Source organism: Carassius auratus, unplaced genomic scaffold (assembly GCF_003368295.1).
Source record: "Carassius auratus strain Wakin unplaced genomic scaffold, ASM336829v1 scaf_tig00026925, whole genome shotgun sequence".
NCBI classification, from domain to species: Eukaryota; Metazoa; Chordata; class Actinopteri; order Cypriniformes; family Cyprinidae; genus Carassius; species Carassius auratus.
Window position 1 is genome coordinate 1,537 of NW_020525555.1, and position 26,618 is coordinate 28,154.

General features: G+C 35.4%; 1 protein-coding gene across 1 annotated transcript; it reads left to right on the plus strand.

The window, feature by feature from the left end:
- Nucleotides 1-6,896: 6,896 nt before the first annotated feature.
- LOC113078867 (neural cell adhesion molecule L1-like protein) lies at nucleotides 6,897-26,391 on the plus strand (the record flags this gene model as incomplete). The annotated part of the gene is made up of 18 exons (XM_026251174.1): nucleotides 6,897-7,003; nucleotides 14,399-14,583; nucleotides 14,771-14,879; nucleotides 15,176-15,360; nucleotides 15,662-15,784; nucleotides 18,059-18,229; nucleotides 19,126-19,152; nucleotides 19,519-19,618; nucleotides 19,733-19,914; nucleotides 20,735-20,869; nucleotides 20,989-21,129; nucleotides 21,575-21,686; nucleotides 23,201-23,367; nucleotides 23,446-23,605; nucleotides 25,021-25,145; nucleotides 25,435-25,536; nucleotides 25,820-26,017; nucleotides 26,321-26,391. Coding segments are annotated over exons 2-18 (2,190 nt in total), but the record flags the coding sequence as incomplete, so codon positions are not given.
- Between the last annotated feature and the right edge of the window lie 227 nt (nucleotides 26,392-26,618).

Below are 26,618 nucleotides of genomic sequence, written 5' to 3' on the forward strand. Positions count from 1 at the left end.
GGAGCATTGCTTGAGACAGCTCATCGGCTGTACGATTGAGCAGGCCTGAAATGTAAATGGCACAAAGTTACCTCACAATGTTCCGACTCCAAAAGAAGAGGTGGCGGGTGAGTTGTGACATGCAACGGGAGCGCAGTTCACCTTGTCGGTTGATGTACACAGCAGTCACTGTGTTTTACATTTGGACCAACACATGCTTGCCTTGTAACTGACCTTTGAGATGGTTCAAGCCAAGGTGCACTGCTAACAACTCTAGGCAATTGATGTGCCACTGCAGCTGCGGGCCCAACCAAACCCCTGAGACTGCATGCCCATTGTACGTGGTCCCCCAGCCAGTGGTGGAGGCATCCGTGTTAACCACAACATGCCTGGACATCTGCTCTAGGGGCACCCCTGCTCGGAGAAACGCAATATCTGACCACGGGGTGAGGGTTTGGCAACAGGCTAGTGTAAAAATATTATAACCAGAGGGTTTGGCAACTTGGACCCGGTGAGTGCTCGCACAACTGATCCCGAGATTGTGCTAGAATCAGTCAATAATCTAGATAGTTGAGAATGCTAACACCCTGCTCTCTGAGGGGAACAAGAGCCTCCTCCACGACTATCGTGAAGACACAAGGAGACAGGGACAGCCTGCAGGGCAGGAACTTGTTCTGATATGCCCGTCCTATATCATAGGCATGACTATGTTATAAAACAGAAACTCATTAAATTGCTATTTTTTTATTTAAAATAATTTTGATGACATTTCTTCCCCACTATGTGTAATGGCAGTAAGATGAGAGAGAGCACTCAAAACTCAGATGGGCATAAACTTTAGTAGAAAATTAATATAGCAAGTAATGAGTTGCGAGTTACGAGTATTTCAGAATTCTAACAGGCATACAACAAACAAATCAAATAAATGTAAACAGGAAAAGGCGGGGCCCATGGACTGCAGCCCACTCAAGCCCAATAGTAAGTCCGGCCATGGAGGACAGTATCCAAGAAGGCTCAAGAGAGTGTAACATTAAGAGCCAACTGGCTCGTGAAGCACTGCAGAATGGAGGCCTAAATATAACACCTCTTAATGCGAGGTGGCCTAGCAGCACTCCATACTACCTAGCCAATACCAAGCCTAGCTCTAGGTGTAGAGGCCTCAGCATGACAACTCTCTAAAATAAGAGGCCCGCAGAGAGCCTACAATCCTACAACAAGCCTGCTACTTAGTAAACGATCCGAAATAGATGACACATTTATAACCAGTCTCTAATACCGAACGCTGCTTACAAAGCATAGAGTTCCAATTTGAGAGGGAACATTCATTTCTCAGTCAGTTTTGTTTTGTGTACACAGAAAATGATGAAATGAAACTAAGAGTTTCTTTTAAAGAGTCAGGTTTCATAACCTTAAGCCAGATCTGATATTTCTGTTTTAACAGTTCGCATTCTTGTCTGTAAGTAATGTGTGTCTGTTATCAAATAAAAGTATCTGCTCCAGTTTTAATTAATGTTTAATTAAACATTTTGATTTCCTTCACATATAAGTTTTTAGAAGATATTGGTACTAATACAGGTCTTAATCTGTACATGTATTCACATATTTAATATTATGGTGTTGCACGGTACCAAATCTGATACTGATTATATTTGGAAATAGGCCAAATCAGATTGTACATTCACATTTATATAATAAATAAAGTTTTTTGGTGTTGATTTGTTAAAAGAATAGTTGACCCAAAAGTTAAAATTTCATGAAAATGTTCTCACCCTCAGGCCATCCAAGATTGTTTCTTCATCAGAACAGATTTGGAGAAATTTAGCATTACATCACTTTCTCACCAATTTGATTTGAGAGGACAACAGGGCATGGACCTTTTCCACTTTGGGAAGCATTATTATATATTATGGACACATATTTTGTCCAAAAGCAATGGTTTGAAGTTAAATCTTAAAGGGATAGTTCACCCAAACTATGTCAATAATGACTCTCATGTCGTTCCAAACCCGTAAGACCTCAGTTTATCTTCGGAACACAGTTTAAGATATTTTATATTTAGTCCGAGAGCTCTCTGTTCCTCCATTGAAAGTGTATGTACGTTATACTTTCCATGTCCAGAAAGGTAAGAAAAACATCATCAAAGTAGTCCATGTGACATCAGAGGGTCTGTTAGAATTTCTTTGAGCATCGAAAATACATTTTGGTCCCAAAATAACAAAAACTGCAACTTTATTCAGCATTGTCTTCTCTTCCGGGTCTGTTGTGAGCGCTATCACTGCAGTGTAGTGATATCCGGTTTGCGAACGAATCATTCGGTTTAAAATTTTGGATGAGCTATTGCTTTAATTAGTCCTTCCAAATCTCTTAAAATAAACCTTAGTTTTTGTTCATTTTCTTGTTTTGTCTAAGGTTTATAATATCAATTAATTACTCATATTTTGCAGTATGTTTTTTATAATACAATACATTTCATATACTAACATGATTTGACTTTGGATAGTAGCCTATTATCTAACTTTCAAGTGTCTTTTTTCTCTACTAAGATTGCGATATCTCTGCATCTTAATGTGGACTTGGGTACAATAGTATGGAAATGTGACGGTTGCTTAAGAGATTCTCCTCTTCTCTGTCTGTGTATTATTAAAATGATTAAAGCAGACAAGGTGCTGTGCAGGAATGCTGACAGCCCAGGATGTTTCTGAATGGTAGCGAGATGAATGGAAGGTTCCGTCACTCTCTTCCTGTCTGTCCCAGATACTTCCAAACTTTCACTGCATTACTGTGAGGCACAGATTAAGAGTTCCCTCCCCTCCTATCTCCTTTTTCATCCCCATCATCTCTCCATCACGCCATCCTAAATGACTGCTAGCTGATAGAAATGTTTAATTTTTTCAGAATTTTCCACGTAGTATTAAAAATGCAGTGTTGACTAAATTGTATGTGAATGTGAAATTGGCAGCAGTTATGGCCATTTAGGAGAAATAGCACACAAATTAATATACTGTAGTAATGTAATACAGACAGTTTTTAATTGTGTTGTTAGAACTGTGATGTAGCATAGCATTTTTACAGTTTACAGTTTTGCTTTAGTATCCAGATTTAATTCGGACACAAATTGGTGACCAAACACAGTACTAGTAAATGGTTTATTGTAGAAAAAGTTAACATAAATGTCCTTAAAAAATAAAACATAGGCATTTCTTTTAATGAAATGTTATGAAATATAAGATCTTTATTTGTTTTTGGGATTAAGGCTGTTTAAAGTGTTAACCTTATAATTTTGTATGACCTGCATTTATAAGATCATGTCTTCTGTTGTCTGGCATCGTTTTGTTTGTGTTTTATCAGTATGAATGAATAAATGGCACTTTAACATGTTGGCATTTGCATTTTGTTTTTCCATTCATGTGATCAAGATGCATTCTACTGTGGGACTCATATGAGTATCGCAAGTTTCAGCTGTTTTTTCTTATGTTAGGCATTCATTTCACAATTATTTTAACTTCTAAAAATTATTTGACAATATAAAAAAATATAAGAATAACTTTACTTGATTTAAATATATTAGTATTAGTAAATGCATAGTAAATTGCTTTTAATATATTATTTATACTAAAACTGAAAAAAAGTTTTATATTTCTGTAATCTTATGTAACTTTCATGTATTATTTTTTTATATATTTATTTTGCTGTGATCTCTTGCAATATTATTCTATTTGGAGGGACAGCGAGTAGATTAGTGAGCCTAACATCTGGAAAATCTTCCATTATGATTGGATTTAGCAAACTGATGGAATAATGGGACACCACCTCATGAAACTGGGATGTCTGTTCTCCTATCCCGATATTTAAAACATTCACTCCATTGTAAGATGAAGAGAGCCATTAATAACTTTGAATAAAGTCTCATTGGTTATCATGTCAGACTGAATGAAATTGAATTGAATGGACTTGTTTTCCGCATGCTGCCCGATTGTGTAAGCCACTAAGGCTTTTTATGATTCAGTGATATTCTTTAGAAATGGGTTTTCTAGAATCAGGATATGTATCCACATGCTTCCCATTGACTTGCCATGTCTCTGTGTTTTGTTTAGCCTTGGAGTCACCTCCCTACTTCTGGTATTACTGGCTCTAGCTTTCTGTAAACTGTCAGAGTTTGTCATTCTGTATATGAGTGTTTGTGCTCCGAGTGGAGTTCATTCTTGTTTGGTCCGACTGTATTAGTGCAGGTCACAGGAACAGCAGCGTGAGAAGGCGAGAATCAAATAGTAATCAAAGGTAAGTGGATCTGTCTGTTTTGCATCTTGTGCATTTTGTGAAACTGCTGTGTTACAGTATTTTGCTTCTTAGTATAATATAAAGAAAGTGTCACTTTTTTGTGTGATTTCTTCCTTTATATTAAAAGTGTTTTATAAAACATCTGGTATGTCAATGTAACTTTGGAATTTTGGAAGCAAACAAGCACATGCTGATTAATCTAATGGGGAAAGAATGTTACAGGTAAACAAAACAAAACAAAAAAAATTATGAAAGCTGACATAGAAATCACTTGCATGTTTCTACATGCAAATCACATGTTCATCCAGATACACACATGTGCCTTTCAACACCTCTCTGTCTCCCAAAAAATGCAGTTAAAGTTTGAGCTAAATGCAGGATTCTAGACTGATTTGTCGTCTCATGAACAGTAGCTGTAAGGTCTGCTAATTACTCTTGATTTGTTTGCATTGTTTATATTTGTTTATATTGTTACAAAATATTTCAGTTTCAAATGAATGCTGCTCTTCTGAACTTTCTATTCAACATGTTTCTTAAACTGTAAAATCAGCATATTAGAATCATTTCTGAATGATTCAGAAAACCGAAGTAATGATGCTTTAAAAATTAACTTTGCATCACAGGAATTGATGAGATTTTAAGATATATTCAAACAGAAAACCATTATTATAAATTGTAAAAACATTTCACACTTTTTTATTGATTTTATTGTACTTTTGGTCAAATAAATTCAGTGTAAATGTAGCTTGTTCATATATAGTAGTAAAAAAAACAGAAAGAAAGGACATGGAGAAGAGAGAGAGGAGAGAGAGAGAGAGAGAGAGAGAGAGAGAGAGAGAGAGAGAGAGAGAGGGAATGTGTGTATGGGTTGTGACTTGTCCAAAAGCCTCAAACTTTTTACCCACAAACCAGCCAACACGAATAACCGCAACATGACAAATCTCTCAAAATGGGTTTCGTACGTGACAGGTGTCCTAAAGTAACTCTAACACTGTGGTTGTAAGACATACAGGTCATCTAGCTGTGGGCCGACATACTGCTTCTAATTACAGGTGTTTTTATTTTGTGGCATCTAATGAATGAACGTTTCTGTGTCAGGGCTTAGTTGTCGATTGCCTTTACCTCCTTTCTGGCATTTTTAAAGCTTTGTTAGTGTTGTTTAAATATTTAAATGATGTTGTAAAACCCCCGTTGTAAAGATAATGAGTTAGGTTTGTAGTACGATGAATCATTTTGAATGAGTATGTTTGCTCCAGACAAAGGTCAAAAGGCAGCTGTCACAGCAGGCTGGGGTTTTGTTTGCAGGGACACTGGTAACATGTCGAAGTTGACAAATCTTTGGAACTCAGAAGCAGTGTCCTGGTACAATATAGGTTATCTGTCTGTCTATCTATCTATCTACAGTATCTTCTATCTATCACTGTTCCTGTTCAATTAATGTGTCCTTGTTGAGTAAAAGTATTATGAATGAATCATTTGAATCATTTACTTAACCAATTTAAGAACTCTGAATCATTTAAAAATGTAACCATTAGTATGTGATTTCCACTGCTGCTCCATATTGAACTATATTCATCGCAAAAACAAAGTAACTGGCAATTTTGCAGCTAAAACATATGTAGCTCTAAATTAACCTTTTGTTTATTGAACTGTTGTATAATAGCATTCTCAAATCAGTTTCCCCTGATTGTTTGTTACTCCAACAACTTGTGTCATCATTGCTAGTTCTAAGGTGCCTTTCTGTATAACGTTTACATTGCAGTGTACACATTATATGCAAAAAGTATAGAACTTTGTGCCCATTGTCTACACTTTGCTTTTGTTTGTCTGTAAATGTCATTATGTATGTTCAGCTGTACTGAGACATACTGTACTGTTATTAAGGCTATGTTTGTACTTTCTACATGCCATATGGTGGTAGAAAGCATTAAGTAGGCTACAATATTCAGGCCAAACAGACCAAAAAATGACACAAAGCACTAAGAAAAATCATTATACTCCACTCGTTAGTCATCAAATTGAGTATAAACATAAAAATCGTCTCATGTGATTGTGACTTGCAACACATGCTGTGTTTTATCAACAAGCATTTGTGTTTTGTCTCAGCACAATGCAATCGCTGTTCATCTGCCGACCCTATAAGACAGCATTAGCACTTAAGACAATAGTCTTCTTTATACTAAGAGGATTTTCACCGTTGACATGCTGCATGCTTCAATCACTAATCAAAGCAGGTTCCTACATGACTGCTCATCAAATCACACTGTTTTGTTTATGAATGATTATAAGAGGAAAACAAGATTTCAAGGATTGCGTTTTCAGTCAAATAGCTCAGTGGCAAAGTCTCTCCAGACTGTGTTTTCATGTCAGTGTTGTTCTGATGTGCTGAGTTGAATAGGCATGAATTCCAGCTCTTTCCGGACTATTCTTTAATGGTTTGTGAATAGCTTGGCGGATCAGGCTTTATGTGAATCTTTGTCAAAGGTTTAGTGAACCTCCTATCCCAGTGAGAGGCTTTAATGTCTCCTCACTGGATCCCATTTAGTGCTTTGCTGGAGTGCCGGGGCATGTTTTCACTCTAACTCTCTCTCTCTCTCTCTCTCTCTGCGTGTGTGTGTGTGTGTGTGTGTGTAGGAATTTGAAGAGCATGCTGAGAGTTTGGATGCTCAGTCTGAATGTTGTGTAATACTATCACCACCACCTCTGGGAATTGCTGTCTTGACTTCATATGTGTGAGTGTGTACTTGTAAGTAAGCAGCGTTTCCTTGTTCTGTTTAGTTGGCTTTTTGTTTAATGGTTAAAGTGCGTGGTGACAGTAAATCAAATAAGAAAGGTGTACCTTTAAGCCTCAGCAGTTTTCTCCTATTTTAGTCTGTAATAACTTTCTGTATTCATCCTCTTTGATTAATGGATGAAATATTCAGCCATTTAATTCAGTGATGCATTTGGTGCATTTATGAGTGCTGTTGCTCTAAATGTGCCATTTGTTTGCCAGACTTAAAGATCTCACCAGTTTTGTGTTTCTGAATGATGTATGAGATGCATCGGGCTTGCAGAGGTCAAGATTTGCAGAGGTCACCACACTACATCTCTTTAAGATACAGATTCAAAGGGTAGAAGGCTGCAGTTGACTAGCTACAACATGCGAAAACAACAGGCTCTCTAAATATATTGAGAATGTAAAAAGTTTTTAATTAATATGAAATTAAAGTTTTAGGTTAATATATTACATTTTGTGTACAAAAAGAAACTGTACAGTAACAATGCGACTGTTAAGATTAAATTAAATAAACAATACATATATTTTCAGTAAAACTAAATATGAAATAGGGCTAAATTAAATTGAGGATTATCTTTGTCCCTTTTGGATACATTCACATAGTTCTGGACATGAACAGTATCGCTTCATGTTTGAAACATGGCCTCTACTGCTTGTTGTCATTATGTGAGACATATCGTGACAAACCCTGTCCTTACCAAACAGTTTACAGTCCTTTGATTTGTTTCTAGAGAAGAGGAGTGATATCAGCTTTGGCCTGACCCACTTTGGCCTTTGCTCTTACTTTTACAGCTCAAGGCGCTTTAGTAACTGAGTACTCTGTTAAATAAATAACCAAAGACACACTGTATGAGAAATGTAAGGCACTAATACAGTACATTAATGGAAGTAGTTCGCACAATTCTGATCCTTTCTAAAAGGTTAAGTCTGTTGGCTGTTCTGGGCTTTATTATTTGTGAAATGTGTCTTGCAATGCTGTTCTATAATGCAGGGGTTCCCAAATGATGGTGAGTTAGTGAAAAGTTAAGTATAATTAAACGCAACATTGACATTTAAGCAGTCATGCAGTTTCAGATTTTTCTCGAGGTTAGTTTATAAAGTTTGGCCATTTTCTTTGCAACTAAAAAGGTAATTTTACCAAATGATCATTCATCATATCCACACCTTCCTTCACAGAATGTTGTGCATTTTGATACTCAGCATGACAAGTGCTGTGACAGAGCCATGCATGGCTGGAGTCATAAGAATCTGAAACTGCACAACCACAGCAATTGCAACAATCTGTTTCAACATGGTAATTGTTTTTGCTCACTTAAGTGCTTTATTTTCAGTACATAGTTTTAAAATTCCTTTTATTACTGTCGTATTACATTAGAGGCTGTATGTACACAGGTATTTACTGATTTTATTATCAACACTCAAACGATAGGCTTTGAAGGAAGGCTAAGTTTTTGGAGGTGCAGTTTCTTTACTTCCACTGATAGAACAACATCTTGAATTTGACTGTTAAACTCAACGTCTTTATCTGACAGCAGTATCACTCTTCTTTTGATTGTTGTACAGACATGATTTGGTCAGTATGCACCTCACATATGGTAATTTTTTTCACGATTCTCATGATTTCAACTTCAGGTATTTCAGAAGGGTAGAAAAGAATAGTTCATATTTCAAACTGGGGAGTTCTGATACCGGCAATATGTTTTTATATTGAAAAGTAACCTCTTATTTTGTTCATCTTTGATTTCTTGACCTCTCCAATGAAAATAAAACTAAAATGGTAATATATATCTTATCAAATTGTTATTATTAAAGCCTGCAATTTAATTAAAGAAGTATAGATTCAGTCGCAATGCATGCTTTAGAGTGAAGCACTGTGTTCATTTACTTGCATGAAGCTTATAATACAGTGTTTCAGAGTGACTTGGTTCACAGTATATTCTTACAAACTCATTCTCGGCAATCGCTTTTTTATGTGTGAGTAATACATGCATTTGGGAACGCAATGTGCACCACATTTGTTTTATTTTAGTTCATTTAAAATACATGTCTCTAAATACATTTTACGTACCTTACTGCACGTTCCATCGCAGTTTCAAAGCGAAATGTCATGTGATTGGCTCTAAACCATCGGTTCAATACGTGACCCTGGTATGTTTTTTTTACATTGATATAGGCACGTTTTGCTTTGTTTTTATTTAGTTGCCTCAGGCATGTATTGCCGCGGTTCATAATTCAAATATCCAGGCAGCGTAGCTAAAAATGTATGATCTTTCGTGTTGGAAATATCCCCTATACACCAAGCCCAACCCAAAACCTACCCTATAGAGGTAACAAATGCAAAACTTATATAAAAATTTGTATGACATTTTTTGATGCAACCGTGCCATTTGATCTCCTTATATGCAGGCTTGAACTTTTGTCAAAGCATAGTTTCGCAGGATTCATACCAAAGCTTTTCACCACTCAAGTGCAACTCCATACTGTGTGAGCTGCCAAACAAACCTACTACATATGAAAACCCATGCATATGAAGCTGGACATGTGTGACTCTAACTTTCTAGCCCTTTAAACTAAGAATTGAGAAATCTAAACTTCTAAGAGTAACTGTAGTATAAAACGAACTGGGCCCGGTTCCCCAAAACGTTCTTATCGCTAAGTAGTTCTTAACCTATTCCTTAACCTCTCTCTTAACATTATGGCACGATTCCTGACACGTTCGTTCGCTTAGTATTTCTTCTGTAAGTCATACTTTGTAAGGTTGGTCTGGACCATTCGTAAGCTCTCTCTTAGCGTTGTTTGAGCTCAAGACGCTACTGTACAGCAGTCTTTAGAAATCAGCGCAGCACAGTACAAGTCAAACTATGGTATGTTGACAATGTTGTGGTCAACAATGATTTTATGTCATGGACATTTTAAGACTAATAATAAAATATGTTCGCAATGGATACAGGCCTATTTATGAAGTTGACTTTATATGGTATCAGAACTAATATGGTGGTAATGAGCGTATTTCGTAATGTAATTAAAGCGAATTGGCAATCACTTTTGATAATTAAAATCTGGCAAACAATTTGGCTCTAAATGGCTAGATCTATAAATGGGTAAGCATTGTGGTGTCCAGTAAGCGACCATAGCAGCGATCCAACGTGTCCTTGCACTACGTCTTTTTTTTTTTTGCTACAGAGAGCTTCATCGAGGTCGTGATCTCTGATCTGGTGGCAAGGTCCAGCAAAACTTAAACTTCCTCTGACGAGAAGCTTGGTGCCCTTTTTTACTTTGCATATTCTGTCTCTAACTCTCGCTCTCTCTGTTCATTGTAGATAGGTTGCTTTTTATTGAAAACATTAACCAATGGCAATCAATACCAGCATTAAACAGAAGTAACTGCAGCTGCTTGCCAATCAATTCTGATTGTAAAGTACCTTACCATTAATCTAAAAGTGTATTACATAATTTTTTGAAGTCGAAGAAGCAGCACAAGTGGTACAACGGGATGTTGTACCACCATATTCTACTGATAACTTAAACTATGTTAAAATAAATGTTACTGTAATCATTTGAGGAATGTTTAATTTGCATAGAACGTGTTGTCTTTCTTAACGCTGTATTGCACCTTTGCGTGAAGTGGAAAATTGATTCCTGAGCAATCGATGCCAACTAATTCAGCACCCTCACTTTGGACAGCGCTCTTGTATGTCGGACGTAAGAGGCAGGTGTTAAGAAGCTTCCTAAGGGACACTTCGGGGAACACACTTAGGAACATAAACAACTTTAGTAAGATATATTTTTCGAGGTCTTCTTAGCGCGCTAAGAGTGAGCGTTATCGGGGAACCGGGCCCAGGTTAGTCCAAAAACAGAGTTTATATACTCAAAAAAAAAAAAAGGCTATGTTGATTGGCAAAGAATTATAAATATACTTAATTATTATGAAAATACCAGAGATGGCTTGAATAACTTCATATTGTGATTCCAGTTATATGCAGAAAGTTAAGAGTGGGTGGTATGACAAAAATCTCCCGTTCCACCACATCCCAAAGATGCTCTATTTGATTGAGATCTGGTGACTGTGGAGGCCATTTGAGTAAAGTGAACTAATTGTGGTGTTCAAGACACCAGTCTGAGATGACTTGAGCTTTGTGACATGGTGCATTATCCTGCTGGAAGTAGCCATCAGAAGATGGGTACACTGTAGTCATAAAGAGATGGATATGGTTAGCAACAATAATCAGGTAGAGTGTGGCATTTAAATAATGCTCATTTGGTACTAAGGGGCCTAAAGTGTGCCAAGAAAATATCCCCCACACCATTACAAATTGTGACCCTACCATCTGAATGTCGCAGCAGAAATAAAGACTCATCAGACCAGATAACATTTTCCAATCTTCAACTGTCCAATTCTGCATACCTTGGTTGTACCAAGTGGTTATTTGAGTTACTATTGCCTTTCTATCATCTCTAACCAGTCTGCCCATTCTCCTCTGATGTCTTACATCAAGGCATTTTCTCTTTTTCGGACCATTCTCTATAAACTCTAGAGATGGTTGTGCATGAAAAACCTAGTAGATCAGCGGTTTTTGAAATACTCAGACCAGCCAATCTGGCACCAACTGCCCTTCCACGTTCAAAGTCACTTAAATCCTCTTTCTTCCCCGTTCTGATGCTCGGACTTTGGCAAATCATCTTCACCACATCTGGATGCCTATATGCATTGAGTTGCTGCCATGTGATTTGATGATTAGCAATTTGTTTTAACAAGCAATTGAACAGGTGTAACTAATAAAGTGGCCGGTGAGTTTATATCTCGACATAGCTATTTTTATTTTGTGCAGTGGGTGATTTGTGCAGTGAGAGCAAATTAGACTGCTGTCCCTTGAAGGCTACTGCACGGATCCAATATACCGATAGACATCTGGTTTTCATCCAACTGTTTATATTTTTTTTAACATATAACTGACTGTATGAATGGACATTTTGATATAATTGTGTGCATATTTGACTAATCAAGCACAATAAAACATGAAAGAGATCTGTTTTCGTGATTGCATGCTTATCTTGAAGAGGAGCTTTTTCGGTATATGTATATCAGTTCTTAACTATCAAGTGCACACCACCCTTTATTTTCTCATTCATGCATGCTTCCCTATCACTCAAAGGTGTATATAACTTAGTGCTATATTGTGCAGATATATTTGTATATTTGTATACCGCAAAAAAACACGACACTATATTTCCGCTGTATGGTCATTCCGCCCAGCCCTACAGTACACTACCGTTCTATGTATTAAATATTTAAATATTAAGCAGCACAACTGTTTTCGATATTGACAATAATAAGAAATGTTTCTTGCACAGAAAATTATACTATTAGATTTCTGAAGGATCATGTGTCACTTAAGACTGAAGCAATTGTGCTATAATATCAAATTTGCCATCACGGTATAAATTACAAAATATATATATTATTGGGTTCAAATGATTATGTGTGGAACTCTCGGTTCATCACAAGAGTCAGCGAAATTAACAATGTGAAAATCTTTTCTCTGCTGATAGCTTTCATTGGTTTTGACTTTGCACATGCATTTTTTAAGATGCTCACATTAACTCCCAAGTTCATGTTATTTTAAACATTATACTATTTTCAAAGAAAGTTTAAATTGAATGACAATGCTTATGTGGTATTTACAAGAAAAATAACATATTATAATATTGTTATAAAATAGCATATATAACATTGCTATTTTCTGGGTGTTTGTTAATAATGATAATTAGGCAATATTTTGATGAGTGTGTTTTTGAGTTGAGCATGTTTAGGCATGTCATGGAAAGCTGACACCCAAACCTTTTCATATTCTTCATATTCTGCACAATGGTTGGTTAACCGCAGTAAAATAACTTTAAAGCCTGATATTTGTCACCTTTAATGGATTTTCAGAGGCATTTTTACTTTAAATAACATGCATTTTTCTAACCTTATTAAATGCACAAATATATTTGGTCAAAGTACATAAACAATCAATACATTTTATTTTTATAATAAAGCATTATAGAACTGTTAACAATCAAATGAAATTAGTATTGACAAACACATTTTTGCATTGCCAAAGTGGCATAGGAGTTGCATATGAATTGTTAGGTACATTTGCACACGAATGCATTTACACTACAGTTAAAATTGGATAACATGATAATAATGTTTTAAAAATACAATTTTGAATATGTGAAATGCCCAAATGTGAAATGTGAAATGCCCAAAAATAATAATAATTATGCTTTAAATGTGAAATGCAAACAGACAATAACTGTTATAATTATTCATTTAGTCGGTTCGTTCAATAGGCTGATTCATTTGGAAATGGAGTAAGTGACTGTCTGCCCAACATCACATTTTACAACCTGAACTAACCTCATCCTGTCCTAAAAGGGTCAATTATTTTGATGACGCAAATTAATATTGAGGGTCTGAATGGGCTCTTTCTCTGATATGATGTCATTTAGTATATAATATATATATATATAGGTTTGTGCATCTTTTTGGCACCATGTGACATGATTTTGCAGAAAAATGTATTTAAATATTAACAAAAAAATAATAGTGATTAACAGCAGTTCGTGAAGCAGTTCTTTTAAAATATTATATTTTTTTTTTTTTTTCTTTAATGTGTGTGTGTGTGTGTGTGTGTATAAACTACTAAATATTTCAAAAGTTTCATTTTTTTTTTTTAACTTAAAATTCCTTTATTGATCCAAAGAGGGAATTAAGGTGTTACAGCAGCAACAGAAAAACAAAAATAAATAAACAAGGTAAATTAAACAATTCAACCAATCAATAATCACAGTAATCTGATTATTTATTGATTACAGAGTTCCATGCAACAACCTAGTTAGCATAGTAAACTCCATACATACACATTCAACACTCTCTCATTATATAACATTTAATGGGGCATTTTATACAGTACTTAAGATATTAAGTTAGTTATATCAGTCTGGCATTTTTGTCTTTATGTGTCCCCAAAATATATCAAAATCAGTTTTGATACAGAAATAAAAACATGCTCATCATAGAAAGGGTGCAGGCTACTCAAGTCACTATATGAATGAATTGCAAGTTTAATGTATTGAATAGCTTGGAGAGAGAAAGAGTGTCACATCACTGACACAGTTCCTATATTTTATTGCAGACTGCATTGATTATTTGCATCAATCACGCTTTTGCTTGAGGTGAAAATGTTTTAAAAGCATCTCACCTGCTATAATGCCAAATGTTGGAAAACACATAAGACTACCAGATCAAATCTCTCAGCTTTGCTGTATAGGATTTATTACAACTTATTCTCCGTCTTACTCTTGTACTCTCTTTAGCTCTTTTCCTTGGAGGAGTCACTGAAGAGCTCTTGCTAAAAGAAGAACTTGCTGAGGGTGTTTTCAGCATTTCTTTCACCTTTGTCCTTATCTGCTGGCTGGGATGAGGGGGCTCAGGAGTCTTATTGTTGGGCTCTTGTCTGCCTTCTTCTCCACTGCCTTTGGTCTTTACTTCCCTCCTGACGGTAAGTGCCAGGACAGGTAAATTGCTCTTAGGTGTTTGTTGTTATCAATGTAACTTCAACTGGAGGCTACGATCATTATTCAACAGTATGACATGTTATTATCCAGTAAACTCTTCTGGAAAGAAGTACCCTTTTTAGCACAGATCTCAATGGCTCTTTTTTCATGCATGTGATTTGTTTCCTGTAGTGGAGCAGCTGCCGACCATCACTGCTCAGACCTCAGGCTCTTTCATTGCCTTGCCATTTGATGAGAACTTCCTGTTCAAGTGTGAAGCCAAAGGCAACCCAAGACCTACGTGAGTGAGATGTCCGGCACTTGAGGATGCCAGTACAAGCAGATGAACTGGAGAAACATCCAAATTAAATTACCTTTAATGAGCTGAAAGATGCTTAGACATTTCTTTGTGCAATGTGAAAATTCAAAATGAATTACTCATCGCCCCACAGAGTAAAACAGAATAAATAAAATACATTTTGTTTAAGTTTTAACATTGAAATTATTTTTTTCTTCTTTTTATTAAAGTATATGATAAGTGTCAGTAAGTCATTAACTATAGATTCACATAATTTTTTTATTTTTTTATTTGAACAGGTACCGCTGGACGAAAGATGGGATGGATTTTGACCTGCATAAAGACTCTCAGCTCATTAAAGAAGAGAGTAGCGGGTCCTTTTTGATACCCAAAGATATGGCGAAATACGAGGGAAAGTACAGATGTTATGCCTCAAACAAGCTTGGAACAGCAATATCAGAGGAATCAGAATTGGTTGTGCCTAGTAAGTCACAGTTCATAAATATCCCTTGCTACACATTATCTCAACTGCTTATCATGAATCGAATATATATAAATATATATATATTGAGAATTTCCTCAGACCTGTTCCAGGAAATTTGCATATTACATGTAACCGCTTAAGCATATCCAACATGATGTGGCTCAACTGGTTTTTAATCTTGATAATGTCTTACTGACAGTTTCACTGGTAGGATATCTGCCTCTGTCTTATACTTTAGTAAGAAAGTGACTGATATGAATTTAAAGCTGTTTATTTGTGTTGTTTTTCTGATTGCTCACAGTGACTCCCAAGTTTCCCAAGAAGAAGATAGAGCCAGCGGTGGTCACAGAAGGCGATTCAGTGGTCTTGGAGTGTAACCCACCACAAGGCATTCCACCTTCGCAACTGTACTGGATGACCAATGGTAGTTCAAGACACTTTAAATCAGTTTCCTGCACATCACGTTTGCCAAACAGAGGGATCCAAGCATGTCTTGTTAGTTTAAAAATCACTTCTTCAGATCTGGGCTATTACTATTAATAAAAATGTCTATATATGTAATTATATAACAAATATAATAGTATATTAATAATACAAAAATAACACTGCTTCAAATTCCCTCAGCTGTTACAGCAAGCGTTATTGTTTCTGATATGTCAGTCTTCTCCTGGCTTTTGCCTAAATATAAACAGATGCATGTATATATCTCAACCAGCTGTATATAACTGTCTTTTCTGGCACCAGACTGGAGTAAATAACATCCTCTGTTAATAACATACTTTTAATGGTTAATGTTACATGTTGCAATTTGTAAAGAATGCTGGGAAAATGTGACATTTGGAGAATTCCAGATGGTAAAACAATAGATCAGTCGATCTCAAATGCTCACACCTGAACAAAAATATATTAATATACCTAAACATTCAATTATATATATATATATATATATATATATATATATATATATATATATATATATATATATATATATATATATATATATATGACATAATATGCATATAGGCCCAATAATATGCAAAATTCTACAGTGAGTCTTGGTTTCTAAATGGTTATTTATATAATAAAAAAAATATTGTTATTAAACAGCCTTATCTCATTTTTTTATACGTAAATGAAGTATTAAAGTTTTACAAGCATTTTGAGTGATGCTAAAATGTACAATTTGGACTTATTACAACGTTTAAACATAAAGTTGCTACGTATGTACAGCTAAACAACTTAAAATAGTTACAAACCTTTTATATCATTAAGCTATGTATCACTGATTTTGTTCGATAAGTGATTTGGCTTTTTAAAACCCCTTAACCTATACCTATACATTTTTTTTGCAGGAAAATGACAATTTTAGTAACAAAATAGCATTAAAATATATATTTTTATAGTTGCTAATCCCACTCCGATTTCTTACAAATATGTACATTATAAAGAAAAACAATGACAGACAGATAAGTGCAATAACAATGTTTATTAATTGCAAAACTGTCAAAAGCAGAATTAAAACTAATCCAAATGACGATGTGTTGTCATGTTATCATTTCATATGCGTTATCAGTTTTGTATGTTTAAATGCTGTAAATCTGTCAGTATTTTACGTTCCAGTGTCTGTAAGCGTAAGAGTACGTGTTTTTTTTTTTTTTTTTTTTTTGAGTGCACAAATTCTCATGGGGCTATATTGCATTAAAGTGATAGTTCACCCAAAAATGAAAATTGTGTCATCACTTACTCATCCTCATGTTGTTCCAAACCTTCAGATCAAGTTGTTCATACATGAATACTGTGCATTTAACATAAAATAAGATATTTTGAAGAATGTTGGTAACCAAGTTTTTGGTAGCCAAATTCACTTCAATGGTATGAAAAAAAAAAGAAGCAATATATATATATGTGTGTGTGTGTGTGTGTGTGTGTACTATGGAATTCAATGAGGAAATAGTTTGATTACTCACATTCTTATAAATATCTTCTTTTATGGACAGCAGAATAATTTAATTCATGGTGGTTTGGAACAACTTGATGGTGACAGAGTTATGACAGAGGGTGAACCATCTCTTTAAATTATATGAATTCTAAGACATTTACTATATATATATATATAAAAAAAAAAAAAAAACCTCTTACTTTTTGTCTTGTTTTCCAAAATACATAGATAAATAAATAAATCTAAACATTAAAACAAGATTAATTTACTTGAAAGGGAAAAAATATATATTATAATACAGATATTTAATATAACCAAAAATAATCAGGTTAAGGTTTAGTGAGGGTAAGAAAAATAAACTTGAATTATCCTGAATTAATTTTGAACCTCCACTGGCAAACCTTTGTAAATCGCATTCACTTTCTCTTAAGGAAATACTTAGTAATAATAATAATGATAATAAAAACATCCTGTGTGTTTTTTTTCTTCTGGAAAAAAATACATTTGATTAAAATTGTTGAGTGTTGTTACTGTACACATCTTCACTTCTTGAACTGCAGAGGCGACTTAATCATGTCGAGCCACCTACACTTCATGTGAGAAACCTGAATGCCTGAGCATTCAAAGCTCTGCCCATGATGTCTGTTATCTGCTGTGCAGTCTGTCAGACGGGACTGTTTCTGGGCGGATTGGATGGTTGCCCTCTCCGATGTCCTGTTGCTCATGTTAATCTAACCCTCCTCTCTGTATTGTTCTCAGATCTTCAACACATCGAGCAGAATGAGAGGGTGACCATGGGCCTCAATGGGAATCTGTACTTCTCTAATACACTGATGTCAGACAGCCACGATGACTACTCCTGTTTTGCCTCCTTTTCCAAGATACGCACAATCGTTCAGAAACCACGCATGGTCCTGAGGGTCAAGCCAAGTATGTGGCCAGAATCTCATGAGCTTGATATGGTTTAAAATAAATGAAATAGAAAAAAAGGTTAATACACTATTGTCTGTAGGATTTTTCAGTGCTTTCGAAAGAAGTCTCTTATGCTCATTTATTTGATCTAAAATACATTAAAATGTTTACTTTTGATCAATTTAATGCATCCTTTCTGAATAAAAGAATTAATTTCTTAAAATAATCTTACTGAACCCAAACAGTTCAAAATTAATTGAAGTCTTTATTGTGTTTCAATACATATTTTCACAACTAATCTAATATTCAGCACATCAGTGAAGACCTATTATGCTGGTTTTGGGTGGATTCTTGCTTTCGTGAACAGCTGGACAAAAGCACAGCAGAATGTGACAGGATTTTTCTGAAAAGTATTTTTAGCTTGACACAACATCATGAAAATGCAGTGCTTAAGACACACACAAAAAAACTGTGAGATGCACAACAAAAGCAGAACAAAGTACACATACATTAACAGTTAATTTTTTTCAGTAATTGTTAGTGTGGCGATACATTAAACTGGATACAATTTATAGATGCAGCATAATGTAATCCTTTTTAAAGTCAGCGTGACATAAAAATTAACCCTGTTTACTTTCTTAAATGTTCCTGGTCTTATTATGTTTTATCATTTAATGTCATTCAAATAATAATAATAAATTAATAACATAAAAAAAAAATCTAAACCTAACTAATCAAATCAGTTGTTTTACGACCTTGTTTAACTGACCTTGTCCTTTATACAGTTACGTGGCATTTCTATATATTGTATATATGCTATATATGTACTGTTTATATGCTTTTTATTACTATTTAAATATGCTGAAAATTCAAACAATTATTTCAATTTATTTTGTATTTTTTTTTTTATTTAGGCCAGGGGGATGATGGCTTTAAGAGTGGTGAGTCACATTTGGTCAAACGTGCTGTGTATCAAAATCCCTTTATTTATTTATTTATCCCCTTATTTATTTAATTTTTTCGCAATGATCTTTATGTAAGGGATTTTTTTTTTCAAGATAAAGTTTTTTGGCTATTTCTGGAGGTCAGACTGTGAGTTTTTCTTCAGTTTGAGCTGTGTGATGTTATAAAAGTAATCAAAAAGTGACAAAAACTTGTAAAAAATAAAATAAAAACCTTGTACAAACTCTGAAAATATATTTTAATATATAATATATTCAACCTTAACCTATTCTTGTTCAGATATGAAGGTAGGTTTCTTTTTTTATCCATATTGAGGTGATTTACCATCATTTGTCCCCATTCAGTTCAGAAGAGGAAGCCGAGCATTTTGGTGCCCTCCAGTCATTCAACGACATACCTAAAAAAAGGAGAAGCGCTGGAACTGGAGTGTATCGCAGAAGGACTGTGAGTTTACTTCTTTATGACCATGTTGGGTTTACGAACACTATACAGCCGCAAAGCATTTCCATCGACAGAGAGAGTGACGCCAGTTTATTTTTATTTCATTTTTTTTCTCAGGCCTACTCCGGTGGTAGAATTTATCAAGATGTGGGAAAATTTACCAAACCGTACACACATCAAGAACTATGGAAAGGTCCTTACAATACCAAATGTCACAGAGCAGGATGAAGGGAAATACATGTGCAAAGCCAAGAATGATCTTGGGGAAGATGAGCATTATTTCCAAGTTGTCGTGGAGGGTATGCAAACATTTACACATTCTTAAGTCTGAATTGTATTGATTTATTTATGACGATTCCAAGTTATTCTAGTCAGTAAAAGAATAATTTGCAACAGTTTACGGTAAGGTTTTGCTTGTGAAAATTAGTTAACTACATGATCTAACAATGAAATACACTTATTATTCATCATGATACATATTCATTTCAACATTTACTGATACTTATTCAGATCAAAAGTTGTACGTCAGTATTATTTAATGACTTGAGATAACATGGGGTAACAATAAACATTTTTAATAACTAACATTAAGAAGGATTATAATTACTGAGATGAATATATTGTTCATTGTTAGATGATCTTAATGCATTTTTAATACATTAACTATGGTTAACTATTGAAACTTATTTTAAAGTATTTTCAAATAGATTTTTGAACATTTGGGAAATGCCAGGGAATTTTCAGTTTGCAATTTCCAGTAGCTGAAAAAAAAAACAAAAAAAAAAAAAACATTTGCTTTAAGTCTTTTCAGTCTCTTTAAAAATAACTTGAAATATAATTGTCCAGATTCACAATCACAAAACAACAAAATAAGTCTATAGATGTATATACTCTATTTCAGGTATTTTATATGATTTGCATATACAATTCTCACTATTAACTAGCATGCATATTGCTAGCATATTGACTGTGTATTAGTACTTATGAAACGCATATCAATGGCTCATTCTGCATGACCTAATACAAAATTGAAAGTCATGTCACTTACAAACACAAGGGGGAAGTATTGCTCTAGATAGGAAGTTGCTTTAATCCTTATTCACATGTTGTGTGTCTCAGAGCCTCCTAGCTGGCAGGAGGAGCCAGTGAAGAGTCAGTTAGTAAAGATTGGATCTGAAATCCACATCAAGTGTTCTGCTAGAGGAAAACCACAACCCACAATCATCTGGAAGAGAAACGGCCAGCCTCTTGATGGTGTGTTAAACCCCCTCCTCTCCCACCCTTATCATGCCATGCGGAATGAAATTGTCGGCTCAAAGTTTTGTATTTTCCTAAACACTTTGGGTGCCAATTCAAGCTTGTTTTCTCCCCAGATTTTCCTTCTACCAATTACAAAGTGCTTGATGACAGAATAATCATCCTCAGAGCGCAGCAGAGAGACACTGCAGTGTACCAGTGTGAGGCCTCCAACAGACACGGGACCCTACTCTTCAATGCTAATGTGCTTGTCATGAGTGAGTACTTCACTTTCCTTTGTAAACTGGAAGAAGATGAATATCAAATTGTGATTTTCAGAGCACAATAACAGGTCAGCGCTTCTGATGCACAACCCTCCTAATTTACATGTATCAATTAATCATAGCACCAGAAGAGAGGATTGTGCTCTTGCTGACATGCAATGGCTTGAGGGTTACAGCAGCTGTTCATTCGTAATTGCTGTAGAAGAAAAGATGAAATGTGTGCGTCTCTGAACTACTTCGGTCACTGTTTTCTGTTTGTAGCTGGCAGAAGAAAAGAGCTCTTTTATATGCTAATAGCTTTTTTACAGTTTAATTGTGATTTCGGGAGTGTGCCACGGTTTCAAACTACACCACAGAAAGTGAGCCATATGCCGCGCTGGCTGTTTGATGTTTGTCTGTGTGCACGAATGTTTTGACTAATGGTCTGGCTTTCTCTCAGATCATCCCCCTTTGATTCTGACCCGAGATTATCTGGAGTACTCAACCATGTTAGGAAAGAGTGTGATTATGGACTGCGAAGTCTTTAGCTCTCCACCTGCCACCATTAACTGGTGAGTTTAGTAACTAAGTGTTGTGATTTTAACACCATGTCCTAACCAGACGCAACATACGTGACAAGTGAGGTGTCTCTGTTTGTTAATCAGAGTTTGTCTTAACCAACCACGGCAAGTAACAACACTAAATGTTGTTGGTAGCTTGGTTACTTTATATGAAATCTTATTGGACTGAGGTAACTTATACATTTATATTAAACATCAAACTTGGACAATCAGAGACTAATTATGGAAGAATCAGAGATTAAAAGACAAATTCATAATATTCCACAATGTCAACGATTAAAAGCATGTCGTCCAGTGCAGAAGTCATGAAAACACAAGTATGTAGTTTTACGCTCTTCAGCCCAGTGTGGTGTGCATGTGAAAAAGCGTGCAAACTGTTTTGAGCTGCAAATGTTTTTCACATTCAGTTTCTCATCACATCACACCTGGTTAGGACACGGTGTATGAGTGATAATTAAATGTTACTTTATGGTACCTATCCATCAAATTTAAAAAAATACTTAGGCCTATATTTAAGATGTATTTTACTTGCATTTTTATTGTATTTTTTTTACAGTTTTAACATAACTTAGTAAACATAATGTGATGCATACTTGTTATACATAAGTTAAATAAACTGAGAGTGTTTTAAATGCACAGTAACCAGAACAAATCATGTATAAAAAAAAATTATATGTAAACTAATTTCATAAATGTAAACTGGATATTGCTTGTTCCACAGCTAACCATATTCAAACCACGTTCAAAATAAAATAAATAAATAATACATTTATACGTCTAAGTCATAAATGCAATTACATGCAAACTGTTTCTCACTTATCAGTTTTCACACAGAATCATTTTATGATGATTCTAAGGATTTTTTTATTAATAAATATTTATATTAACTATTAATAAATAAAATCAAAAAGACACAAATACTTTAATAATAATTATGAACAGTAATGGTCATAAATTGGTCTGCACTCCAATGTTTTTTTTAAATAAACAAATAAATAGTTTTTGTTGCCTGTATTATTGTCCAGTAACCTTGCTAAACAACCTTAAAATATATGTCTTAAATGACATTATAATTAAGAAGTATTCTAAATGATTTTAGCAAGGATTTTAGTGTGGTTTCACTATAGCTGGTCTTCAGATTATGAGTGAATGATAGTTGTTGGGCACAGAGTGCTTAATAACAGCAATCAGTGAAGGAAAAGGGACAATACATTGAGAAAAGACACTGCAAGATCTATAGCCCTTTTGAAATGTCTGTTCTCTCTAGGGTTTCTTCCTTTTGCACTCATTTATACTGTTTTCTTGTTTGAAAAGGTTTTGTTCAAAAACCTTTAGTCAATTTTCAAAGTCGTGGTAAACAAAAGGGCAAAAAAAAAGGGCAAAAAAAAAAAAAAAACTAGGTTACATTGCATTCGGATTTATCAACAGAGCATGTTTCGGTAAAGGCCCTTCCCATGGGCCTCTGTTTCAGAAGAACTCTGAAGGGTTCAGTGTTTGTTTTGTAGGAGAAGAGAAGACCCAGAGGGCTCTCTAGATGGAGAGAGATATTCTCTCCTGAAGAATGGCTCCCTGCAGATTCACAAAGTCGAGATGGAAGATATGGGCCAGTACAAATGTTTGGCAAAGAACTCAGAAGGCACCATGAGCCTCACCATTGAACTTTTCATCAAGGGTTAGCCATGCACCTTCCTTAATCAAAAAGCTTTCTGTTTCCTGGTCATAATTGAAACTAAAGGTCTGCTTTTGATAGATTCAACGAGGATTGTAGAACCTCCTCAAGACACGAAGGTCAAACGAGGATCTATGGCGAAGCTAGAGTGCCAGGTGGAGTGCGATCCCACCCTCAGAAGAGAGCTGGAGATCTTGTGGATGAAAGATGGGATGAATATCCTCTCAAACTTCTCTGAGAGGTGGGTGACCTGTTTTCAATGAGTAGCAGAATGCGACAGACTGTCCCTAATGGTTCAACTTTGAATTCGTTGAAGCCATTCTCCATTTAAGCAAATCCTTGTTTTAGAAAGGTTGTGCTGTCAAAACAGAAAGGATTAGCGGGAGCTATGATAGTTTTGTAGTGCACACATTTTATTTATAGTTTTATCAGTGCAGGAATCATGGATTAAGTACTTAAACTTTGTAGTCATGTACCAAAGCCGAGCTAGATGTAATTGTAAGCTTTTATCAGTAATAGTAAGCTCTTATGGGTGAAATGTCTCTCTGAAAATCAAAAGGTACTCCAGCTAATGAGCAGGAGCCTCTTTTAACCTCTTTTCTACCGACTGGAGCATGATGCCCAACAGGATATAAATGCAGTGTAATACTGTGCAATGTTTTGTTGTTGTAACTGTCAGTTATTTGCTTCCAGACAAATTATGTTTGCATCTTTACCTCAGGTCACCAGCTAGCAAGCCATGATTCAGATCAAACCTCAAATATTTTTTTATTAATGAAAAAAAAAGAAGGAAACAAAAACACAGCGAACATAATAAAGCCTTGCATTGATTGTCCAAACAACATTTAATAAAGCTTATATTTGGCATTTCTGATACAAAAAAGCCACAGATTTGTGACAATGTGTCTATACTGTCCTGAAACAAACTGCTGTATATCACTTCCATTATAATCAATGGAGCTGTCTGCACTTCATTTGACGGATACCTGGTTTTCTATTTTGTGGGAACTGATTGCTCTGCAGTTTGTGTTGAAGTTTATTCATGATTCAAAGTCAATAAGACTCGTAAAATATACATTTGTTGACCTTTTACAATGAAAACAAGAAGATCAGCTCAGTTGTAGAATGTAGACGTGGTGTGACTCCTGCAAAACCTAATAATTACTTATTAATTCATTATACTTATAAAAAAAAAATGATTACATTGTTTAAGATACGTCACTCATATTTAAGGTGTAAGATTTTTTTTTTATTATTAATCTGTACAACAATTTATACTTGGTTACATCACATTTTAGAGGCATTGCATTTATTAATGTAGCTGAAAATAGAGCAAAAGTTTTTAGAACCACATGAAAGAGAAGAATATATTTCTAAGAACTTGGCACATATTTTTCAGCTAGATTTTGAAGATGGGTTTTTTCTCCATCCTGGACACTATTGTTTATCAAAGACACATTGTTTCTTGCCTTGTTTTACCATCGACTATTGCTGCCAACATAGAACGCTACAATACACATTCCAGGAAATGCACATTGCTTATTTCATTGCTTTTGAAACATTGTGAAAGACATTTAGAGACTTGGAACTACTATTTTCTTATCAATCAACTACCAACTATTATTTTATAACCTATTCATTTTGGGTTATTTGCAGATATTTCACAGATGATGGAACTCTTCAGATTGTCAGTGTGAGCCACAGTGATCAGGGGAAATACACCTGTGTTGTTCGAACATCACTGGACCAAGATACAGCTTCTGCTTACATAACTGTGTTAGGTACGATTAAAAGACCTTCTGAGACCAGAATGAATACCAACTAGATTGTGGTGTTATGTTTGTATATTACACCAATACCACAATAATAGACCTGCTTGGAAATATTTGTATTATATTATATCTAAATAATAGTGCAGCAAACTCCACAAAAGATTGTACAGAAAACACAAAACGGATCATTATTGCACATTATTTATTTAAGCGATTCTAGTTCTCTTATGTATGGGCTTAAAATGTTGTTATGATAAAAAAGTTTGTTTATGGTGTTTGTGTCTGAAATGTGACACAGATATTCCAGATCCACCGGTTCAGCTGACACTTTCTGAGCGGAAAAACCGCAGTGTCAGGCTCCACTGGGCAGCTGCCAGCGATCATAACAGTCCCATAACAGGTAAAACTCCTCCTACAAATGCACTGTACTGTCAGAGTACAGAACAAATGCAAAACTGCCCCATTTGCGTTCCCTTCACATGCAATTGTGCACATTTTCACTGCTTCTGAAGCTGGCTTTTGCTTTAAGTAGATTCCTCTGAAGTCGTTTTCATGGACGCTGCTCGTACTCAGACATTGCTCTACAATATTTCAAGAAGGCTCCCACTGGGGCCACAACACAGTGTATTGAGAGTGTGTGCTCTGCATATTCAATGCCCTCTGTGCTCTGTTCTTATGACTAGAGTTTATCATCCAGTATGAAGAGAACAACTGGGACCCAGAGAATTGGAAGGAGCTTCTACGAGTTGCAGGCAGCCAGATCTCAGCCCCCTTGACGCTCTACGGCCACATTAACTACCAGTTCAGAGTCATCGCTGTCAATGCTATTGGGAGAAGCCTTCCCAGCATGCCCTCCGAAAGATATAAGACACCTCCTTGCGGTAGAGATACCTGTGATCCTTGAAGACTAGCTTTCGTAAAAATGTTATCATCCAATGTCTAGGCTGTCCTTGGTTCACCTTGGACTGGTTTGAAGCATGTCTTTGTGGGGATTTACCCTGAGAAAATTATACAGATGTCTATAAAAGCTCCATAAATTTTAATGCTCTTTTAAGCGAGTGCTGTCTCTGACTATCAATGACTGCATGCTCGTCATTATGTGTGATACACATTGGCAGTGTTTGAGGTCAGTGGTATTATTGACTGAGACAAATGTTAAATAATTCATATTCGCATTTGTACAGCCCCCGACAGGAACCCAGAAAACATTAAGATTGAGGGTCGCCTGCCACATCAGATGGACATCATCTGGGAGGTAATAAAATGCAAACAGCATTGTCAAACAACTTTAATGCATATGCATATATGCATGGCTTGGGAGTAAGAAAAAGACAAATACCCTCATGCATGAAAGCTTGGGAACTAAATGCTCCTGGAGTGCCTAAGAAGTCAGGTGTCTGTAGTTTAAAAGCAGTAATGACTTAATTTGCTCTGGCAATCAAGTATATGAGCAAATATCTATTCATAAGCCAAATTATGCTC